This window comes from Helianthus annuus, chromosome 4 (genome assembly GCF_002127325.2).
Source record: "Helianthus annuus cultivar XRQ/B chromosome 4, HanXRQr2.0-SUNRISE, whole genome shotgun sequence".
In the NCBI taxonomy this organism is placed as follows: Eukaryota; Viridiplantae; Streptophyta; class Magnoliopsida; order Asterales; family Asteraceae; genus Helianthus; species Helianthus annuus.
In genome coordinates this window covers 164,280,840-164,290,677 of record NC_035436.2, presented here as the reverse complement: position 1 = coordinate 164,290,677, position 9,838 = coordinate 164,280,840, and the positions used below count along the sequence as shown (strand labels likewise).

General features: G+C 39.9%; 1 protein-coding gene across 1 annotated transcript; it reads left to right on the top strand.

The window, feature by feature from the left end:
- The first annotated feature begins 514 nt into the window (after window positions 1-514).
- On the top strand, window positions 515-3,263 carry LOC110937240 (probable WRKY transcription factor 65). Its single transcript, XM_022179636.2, has 3 exons — window positions 515-836; window positions 954-1,100; window positions 2,368-3,263. Exons 1-3 carry the CDS (start codon window positions 703-705, stop codon window positions 2,966-2,968), a joined length of 882 nt encoding a protein of 293 aa, XP_022035328.1. The 5' UTR covers window positions 515-702; the 3' UTR covers window positions 2,969-3,263.
- The last annotated feature ends 6,575 nt before the right edge of the window (window positions 3,264-9,838 follow it).

Here is a 9,838-nt window from a genome sequence, read left to right as displayed (position 1 = left end):
AACACATGGGTAATTTTAAGATATCCAAAAGTTAAGAACCTTTTATTTCTTTATTCGTAAGTTACAAACTAAAATGAGTGAATTAGGCTTTCAAACACTAATAGGAGGATGAGGAAATCGAACATTGAGTGAAACTGTGAAAGGAAAGTATACTTGTTTTATGTTTTGTTTAAAGTATTTAAGTTCAGATAGTTATAAAATCTTGAAATTACCCGAGTAAAAAAAAGTGACTTATCTACTATATAATATGATATAATGATATATCCCTAGTACTTTTTAATGTTAAGAACTCTTTAATAGTTGATTTGTACCTTTATTAAAATTGCATTTTTAGGTAATGTTCAAGTATGTATTATTGGAATAAACTAAGAACGTCGCATCCCTCTTTTTCAGATTCATTTGGCTTTACTTTCACATTTGCCTGCACGTCACTTATAGACTATTCAATTGCCCATCTGTCAACATTTCGGACCCCATATATTTCATTTGGATCATCCTTATTCCTTCACCACCTTCCCTAATCTCTCCCTCCCTCCCTCCCTCTCTCTCTTTCTCTCTCTCACACACACACACAAAAACAACTTCTCCATTGTATCATTTCAGCTAAGCATATTGCATACATACTAACTGTATATATACACATCATACACAAGTATATATACGACTACAGTCTGTAAAGAAACACTTGTTAATTATTACATCATGGAAGTCGGATATCATCCGTTCACCATCAATCAAGAAGACAACCAAAACTCACCGGAAAACAGCGATGAATCTCCGCCATCACCGCTCTTCCACGACATCAAGGCAACATCTACTTCATCTCCTAAAAGAAGGTGAGTTAAATTCTACCATAATTTAAACAACTTTAATAATTAAGTAATCTTAAACATGACCTTTTATTACCTTGTAAGACATACGTACGTACGCTAATTGCTGGATTTTGATTGTAGACGAGGAACACAGAAAAGGGTTGTGCACGTACCGATCAAAGAAGTCGAAGGTTCTCGGCTTAAGGGTGAGACGAATGCTCCACCGTCGGATTCATGGGCTTGGAGAAAGTACGGCCAGAAACCCATCAAAGGATCTCCTTACCCTAGGTATTTAACTTCTTAATTATTTTCTGTGGATCATAATCATAAGTTTTTAGACATAATCAACCAAGTGTTCATAGTTTTTATTTTGTAGTAATTCGGATACACTTTGTTTTGTTTGTTTTCTTGTAGCTGGCCCTCCTTCTATAATCATAGAATTCTGTCGTTCAAAAAAAAACATAATCAACCAAGTTATATATTTTTTCCTTAAAGATCGAATAACGTCATCAAAATATGTGTTAATCTAGGGTGAAAAGTGAACACGGTTAGGGTTATCAAACAAACAAAACATTTAAGGTATATTGAAGATTATTCAAAAACATTTTATTATATTTCGGATAAATTTGATAATATTCTAGGTTTTATCATCTTAAACTAAGTTTGTAATTGTCTTCTCCCGTTTTTGTTCTATTTTCTCGACGATATATAAGAATTGCTCTTTTGGTTTATGCGTGATTTTATATTGGTAATTATTTAAAATTGATGCCGAAAATTTTTGTAATTATATCATATTGATATTATGTGTACCATGCTTATAATTTTAATATATTTTTATCTGAAATTAGAAGTGGTTTATTCGATGATATTATATTATGTGTAGCATGCTTATAATTTTAAACTTTTTTCCTGAAATTAGAAGTGGTTTATTCGATGATAATTTCTTTTTATTTAACATGATATTTATGTTGATGATTATTCACAAATACTGTAATTTTTATATGATATGGTTGGAACATCCAAACTTTGCATTAACTATTACCATAAATTTGAATTTAACATCTTACTTGACATTTTATTTCTTCCCTTTTTTGTCAACTTTTTCCTATAACAAACAGATACAACAATAAATTTTAAACGAGTTAAATTCTTCTCAGTTAACAAGAATTACACTACATTCATACAGAAAAAAAATTAATTATATTCATACACTGTTATGTGAATTTCTTTCATCATCATAACTTTAATTTTATAATATTAGATTTTTTTTTGAAAGGTAATTTTATAATATTAGATGAAGTGAGTATTTTTTTCATTCACTTTTTAATGTTTTGGATACATTAATTTTATAATTTTTAGATGAAGTGTGTATTTTTTTTTTCATTCACTTTTTTATGTTTTGGATATATTACTACTTTTCTTGTAATGCATAGTTTTTTTTTTCCTAAATGACAATTAATATACTTATAATACGTGTGTATGTGATGTACAAAGTGGTTATCTTGAAATTAATCAAATTAAAATATTAACAAACCTCAATTATTTGTTTTCGCAGGGGCTATTATAGATGTAGTAGTTCCAAAGGATGTCCAGCAAGAAAACAAGTAGAAAGGAGCCGGGCTGACCCTACTATGGTGATGGTGACGTATTCTTGTGAGCACAATCACCCTTGGCCGGCTTCTAGAAACAATAATCACCATCATCTCAACGCCGCATCATCACCTCCACCCATCTCCACCGAAGCGAACAATATTAATAATGATGACCAATTGGAAGAAGAACAACCAATTCAAACTGATACTGAACTCGAGCCTAAGACTGAGCCTAAGCCTGAGCCTGAACAAAAGTTCACAAGTCTTGAGGTGGGATCGATATCATGTGGGCCATTTGCATCAACAAGTGACCAATACGGGTGGTTCTCATATTTGGATTCCACAACATCATCATCAACCATGCTTGAAAGTCCCTTGATGGCTAGAGACATAGTCGAAGATAGCGACATGACAATGATATTTTCAATTAGAGAAGATGAAGAGTCTTTTTTCGCCGATCTAGGCGAGCTGCCAGAGTGCGCTACGGTCTTCAGGCGGAGAGAGATAGAAAGGGTGGAGGAGCACCATCGGAACTTGGCTCCTTGGTGTGGTACTACCGGGTGATCATGATAATGCAACAATTAAAAAGTAATTAAAGAGAAAAATGTTACCTAACCAAATCTGTCTTTTACTGTGGGTAGGTATTTGTAAAACTCCAAGATTTGCATACAGTGCGGCTAAAGATACCGAGAGAAGAATTTTAAAAATCTTTACCGATTTAAATTCCTTTTTTTCTTTTAATTTGTTAGATATATGCCAAGATTCAAGTGTCATAAATAAAAAAAATTGGCCAGAAAGGTTTTATTGGAGAGAAATATGTCTTGGAGTGGGTGTACTTAAGCATTTTTTGGGCATGGTACTTTAATTAAAGTTAAAGATAGTTTAACAAATCACAATCTATATATTTTATTATTTTATTACCACGTGATTTGGGTTGCTACATTATTAATCTTCTATTAACTATGGTATTCTCATCTTTAAAAGAACTTCTACTACTTTATATTGTTGTAAAATATATATTCTTTTGGTATCTTATACCTAAGGCTAGTTAGTAGGCCCTTGATATTCTAAACTAAATATTATATGAAGTTAAATGGCTCCAACATGTGAGAATGTGAGATAATCCATAATGGTCATGAAAAAACCTTTATATGGGTTTCCGGTAATCTACATTGTAAGTTCGCACTTCAACTTGTGTTAGGGTGTGGGGGCATCTGCGGGGACTTCCTTCGGGGATCTCTGTTGCCGATTAGGGGAGGTGCCGCTATCAAGGCGGTGAGGTAGAGAGAGGGAGGAAATCGATGGGGATTCACCGAAGAGAGAGGGAGGAGAGGACCAATGAAAAATTTCTTTTTTTTACAAAAAAAAAAAAATCAAGTCACCTAAGAGGGGAGTACCGCCATCAATTTAGGGTGTTAGGGGAGTTTAAGAGGGGAGTTGACGTGACACACGAGGATTGGTTATGCGTAAGAGAGGGGACTCCCCTCTTAGGGGAGTGCCCCTTACACCCTTAAAATCAATGTTTTAAAAACTGGTTTTTAATCGTACCAGTTTAGGCTAAAAAATGATTTAATCGGTTGAATCGAATTGTATTAGGCGGTACAACCGGGTTGACTAATTAACTCTATAAATTCATAAAATACAATTTCAACTCAAAAAATAATCCAAAACTACATTCCATAATCAAAAAATATTCTTAAAGTTAATCCATAATAATAAAAAGAGTAAATTACAAGTTTTATCCTTTATGTTTACATCAAATTCCAGTCGTTGTCCTTTTGGCCAAAAGTTGACAGGCGTTGTCCTTTACCATTCAAAATCTTGCACGTTTTGTCCTTTGTGCCAAACCCAGCTAAAATTTTTGGTTAAATCTGGTTATCCAAGGGCAATTTGGTCTTTTTACCTATATATTTAAAATTCTTTTAATAAAAAAAACATAAACTAATATAGAAAACTAATATTATATATTTTATAAATACACACACTCTTATCTATCTCCCCTCTCTTTCTCTCTCTACCCCTGTTTCACTCCTCTCTCTCTAGATTTCAGCCAACATCAACCTCACAGCCACCACCACCCTCCCAGCATGTGACAACTCGGACTTTAGACTTACTTTGTGTAACGATACATGGTTATGAGAACGTTATTAATTGAATGTTATGATGTTATGTGCCTTATGTGTATTTATGTTATGTGAATGTTACACGAACCCAAACCGCACAACTTGGTCCGACCGCACAACACTACAATCGAGTGCACAAGCCCTTTGGGCCACACCTTGTTCACGGACCCATTAGGCAGCCGGGTGGGCTTGGCCCACTCCCCACTCGCAAACACAAAACCTTTTGGTAAGGGTTGATTCTGATTATTGTTACAAAACACATAACACACACAACCCTAGGCTCTCTCTCTCGTTTTACTTGGAACCCGACGGCACAAGATCCACACTACTCGGATCATCCTTACTACTCGTAATCCGGTTAGTGTTTGTTATTAAATTGCTTGTTAAATTATTGTTTGATTTTGGATTATCGGATTGTTTGTATGATGTTAGTATGCTTGATTGGGTTATGTATGATCCGTGTGATATTATTGATTGTATGTTAGTGATTGTATGTGATGATGTTATGATCCTAACTAGAACCGAATGTATATGTTCTCGACTGGGATGATTTAGACTAGATGATTGGTACCGAATAGATGTTAATCGGCTAATATGCTTCTGTCACTTGAATTAGATATGATGTTTGATTGTTGTGATGTTTTAAACCGGCTTCATGTTGTTAAATCAGGATAATTATTCAAGGTTTTGATATGTTGTTCATGTGGTTGTGAGTTAGGGTTCATACGGATTTAGTGTTAAAAACCCTGTTTGATCGATGATTTCTTGTATGGTAAACTGTTAGTTGTTAATTGATTTTTGGAAACTGACAACGATGATTGAATTGCATAAATGTTGTAACTGAATTGCATGAAATCAGGAAAGCTGTTACACTCTTGGTTGCGACACAGATTGCGAGTCGAGACCTCATGATCCCGACTCGAGACCACACAACGACATCAGCCGAAACCACGGTTGCGAGTCCCGTTGCGACTCGTAACCAGACCATGACGAACCGAGACCACCTGTTGCGACTCGTAACCAGCTGTTGCGACTCGTAACTCTCTGTTGCGACTCGAGATCGCCGGTTGCGACTCGAGACCACCTTTGCACGCACACTGTTTGGACCTTGCACTATCACGGGCCCAATAGATTGGGCCAAGTAATTGGACTGTTTTCGCAATTGATGTTTGGGCTGCTATGATTACTTGGGCCGGTTAGTATTGAGCCTACTTGTTTAAACCGTACGAGTTGTATATCTTGACTGTCAAAGATTTCCATGATATATACGTGATAGTAACGTGTTAACATATGTGATGCACACGTGTATTACCTTAGTCAAAACCTGACTTGTATAAACCGTGATAGGACGTGGTTGACCATTTACTAGCTTACCTGTACTCTTTGTGTATCTGCCGAGCAAACCAAGGTGAGTTCACACAGCCAAGGCATGGGATTCCCGGGTTGGGAATTGGGTTGGATATGTTGATATTGAAAGAGTTACTCGTACTTACGCATTCACTAGACTATAGACCATCGTCCTCAGGATAGTCAGGACACGTTACGTAAAGCCTACGTAACCCAGTATTTGCCATTTGTCTCCCGGGTCGGGAGGACACGTTACGTAAAGCCTACGTAACCCAATACCTTCTACTGTCTTCCGGGTCGGAAGGACACGCTGCGTAAAGCCTACGTAGCCCCCCACGCGTACCACTGTCCTCGGGGAAGGGCACGTCACGTAAAGCCTACGTGACCCAGTACGTATTCCTGTTCTCGGTAAAGAAGAACACATGGTCGGAAGTTAGTCTAGTAAGTACCACTAATGAGAAGCCCTCATTAGTAAGGATAAACATGGGAAGCCCCCACCAGTAATATAAACACAAGGTTTGGGAAGCCCCCACCTTAGTACACACTAGTATGGGAAGCCCCCACTAGTTATACTTATGCACTATGTTATGAACTTACTTTCTGTGAACTCGCTCAACTAGTTTGTTGATTAATTGCTGCATGCCTTGCAGGACCTTAGGTACATTATGGAGCTTGCACAGGGAGGAGCAGGTTGTTGTGGGATCTGGATCATGAACGATATCTGAACTTATAACTATTTTGAGTTTACATTACTATGCTTCCGCTACTTAAACAATGTTTGGTTTTGAAACATCAATCATGTCATGATGAATTACGTTAATTACTTTGATTATTAAATGCTATGTTTGATATGATTGATGGCTTGATCCTGGTCATGTCACGCTCCCAAGCGGTGGTACTCCGCGGGTGGATTTTGGGGGTGTGACAGATTGGTATCAGAGCCATTGGTTATAGAGAACTTGGTTTTAATATGGAAAAACGTTTTTATTAAAACCGGACTATAACCAGAACAGTGCTCTCAACGATCCACTACGACGCTTCGCCCCACGTGCAAGACTCGACATCCTAGGTAATAAGGTTTATGTTTATTGCCTGTTTGCTAGAACTGCTTAGAACTTTGCTCGCATTACGTCTAGATACACATGATACTATAGCATGAGAATCCCTACGTGCTTATACTTTTCTGTCATCGCCCTACTCGCGAACTACTCTCATTTACGTTACTTTTACTATGAAGATCATGTCTGGACGAATCAACATGACACAAGCCCAACTAGAGGCTCTCGTTCAAGCTCAAGTTGTTGCGGCAGTTGCAGCAGCTCAAGCAGGTAGTATATCCTGCAGTATAGGCACACACTAGGATCTTTAGATCCTACCTTAACTCTCGTATTTAACTTCGTCCTATTCGTACACAATAGGTCAACACGCGCAGCAGCCTGTCTGCACATTCAAGAACTTCATGGACTGTCGTCCAAACTCTTTCAGCGGCACAGAGGGGGCAGTGGGACTCCTCCATTGGTTTGAAAAGCTAGAATCAGTATTCGAAATGTGCGAGTGCCCTGAGGCTCGCAAGGTCAAGTTTGCCACCGGCACCTTGGAGGGAATAGCACTGACTTGGTGGAACGCCCAAGTTCAGATTTTAGGGTTGGCAGCTGCTAACGCCACCCCATGGAACGATTTCAAGGAACTCATCAAGCGTGAGTATTGTACGCGTGAAGATATTCACAAGCTGGAAGACGAGCTGTATAACCTGAAAATGGTTGGATCAGAGATTGAAGCGTATACTAAACGGTCGAATGAGCTGGCCGTATTGTGCCCAACTATGGTAGACCCTCCATACAAGCGCATTGAGATGTATCTCAAGGGATTGGCACCAGAAATCCAGAGTCATGTCACGTCGGCTAATCTCGACAACATCCAGGAAATCCAGCGTCTCGCTCATCGCATCACCGACCAGGCAGTGGATCAGAATAAACTGCCTAAGCGTGTCAACGCTACTGCTACAGTCACTCCTTCAGCTACTCCTGCTACTACTAGCGAAAGCAAAAGAAAGTGTGAAGGAGATTCTAGTAAAGGTTCAGCATCTGTTCAGCCACAAGCTCAGCAGCAGAAGATTGACCACTATCAGAGTCCCAGTCAGCAATCCTCTGGTGGCCACAGACAGAGGAGATATCAGGGAAGTCAACCTAAGTGCTGCAATTGCCACAGACATCACAATGGCCCGTGCAACAAGGGTCGTTGTCAAAGGTGTCTTAAGATGGGTCACGAGGCCAAAGACTGTAGGAGTCCACGGCCTGCGAATCAGAATCAGCAGCCTCAGCAACCAGCTCCACAAAACCAGCAGCAGCAGCAGCCACAGCGTGGGAACCGGGGATGTTTCCAGTGTGGGGCTAAAGGTCACTTCAAACGCGATTGCCCTCAATTGAACCAGAATCAGAATCGCAACAACAACAACCAGGGCAACGGGAATAACAACAACGGGGGAAACAACAACAACGGCAATGAAGCTCGTGGTCGTGCATTCGTACTAGGTCGAGGCGACGCAGTGAACGATCCCAATGTGGTTATGGGTAAGTTTCTCCTCGACAATATTTACGTTACTGTTTTGTTTGATTCGGGTGCGGATACAAGCTATATGTCTGTGAAAATGTGTCAACTGCTAAAACGTGCACCAACACTTTTACCCACCAAACATGTAGTAGAGTTAGCTAACGGTAAAAGTCTAGAAGCCACGCACGTAGTTCAGGGTTGTGATCTTATCTTAGCTGGTCAAGCTTTTTCTATCGATCTCATTCCCATAGTTTTGGGTAGTTTCGACGTCGTGATTGGGATGGATTGGTTATCCCAACACCAGGCAGAAATCTTATGCAGTGAGAAGATCATTCGTATTCCACGTTCTGGTCAAGAACCTCTCGAAGTTCAAGGCGACAAGAGTGGTGCAGTGGTTGGCATCATCTCTTTCTTGAAGGCGCAAAAATGTTTACGAAAGGGGCACACTGCCATTCTGGCACTCGTTACAGACGCATCAGCAAAGGAAAAGAAATTGGAGGATATTCCAATTGTACGTGATTACCCTCAGGTGTTTCCTGAAGACTTACCTGGCTTACCGCCTCATCGTCAGGTCGAATTTCAAATCGAGCTCGCTCCAGGAGCAGCACCTATAGCTCGCGCACCATATCGCTTAGCTCCATCGGAATTGGAGGAACTGTCTAAGCAGCTACAAGAGCTCTTGGAAAAGGGCTTCATACGTCCAAGCTCTTCGCCTTGGGGAGCTCCAGTACTTTTTGTGAAAAAGAAAGACGGTACGTTCAGGATGTGTATCGACTATCGTGAACTCAACAAGGTGACGGTGAAGAACCGTTATCCTCTTCCGCGCATCGACGACTTATTCGACCAGTTGCAAGGGTCGTGTTATTATTCGAAGATAGACTTGAGGTCAGGTTACCATCAGCTGAGAGTCCGGGATGAGGACGTCTCCAAGACAGCCTTCAGAACTCGTTATGGTCACTACGAGTTTCTTGTCATGCCATTCGGGTTAACGAACGCGCCTGCTGTATTTATGGATCTTATGAACAGGGTGTGCAAACCCTATCTTGACGAGTTCGTCATTGTGTTCATCGACGACATCCTGATTTACTCCAAGAGTCAGGAAGAACACGAGCAGCATCTTCGTCTTATTTTGGAACTCCTTCGGAAGGAACAGCTGTACGCCAAGCTTTCTAAATGCGACTTTTGGCTTCGTGAAGTCCACTTCTTAGGCCATGTGGTAAACAGGGATGGGATCCATGTCGATCCATCCAAGGTAGATTCGATCAGAAACTGGCCTGCACCGCGTACGCCGACAGAAATACGCCAATTCTTGGGTTTGGCAGGTTACTACAGACGGTTTATCAAGGATTTCTCGAAGATCGCGCAACCACTTACACTACTGACACAGAAGGGTGTCACCTATCGCTGGGGAGAA

Coding starts and splice junctions, on each gene's coding strand:
- LOC110937240 (XM_022179636.2), top strand. CDS start 703: ATGGAAGTCGGATATCATCCGTTCACCATCAATCAAGAAGACAACCAA. Junction 837..953: donor ACTTCATCTCCTAAAAGAAG/GTGAGTTAAATT, acceptor TTTTGATTGTAG/ACGAGGAACACAGAAAAGGG. Junction 1,101..2,367: donor AAAGGATCTCCTTACCCTAG/GTATTTAACTTC, acceptor TTGTTTTCGCAG/GGGCTATTATAGATGTAGTA.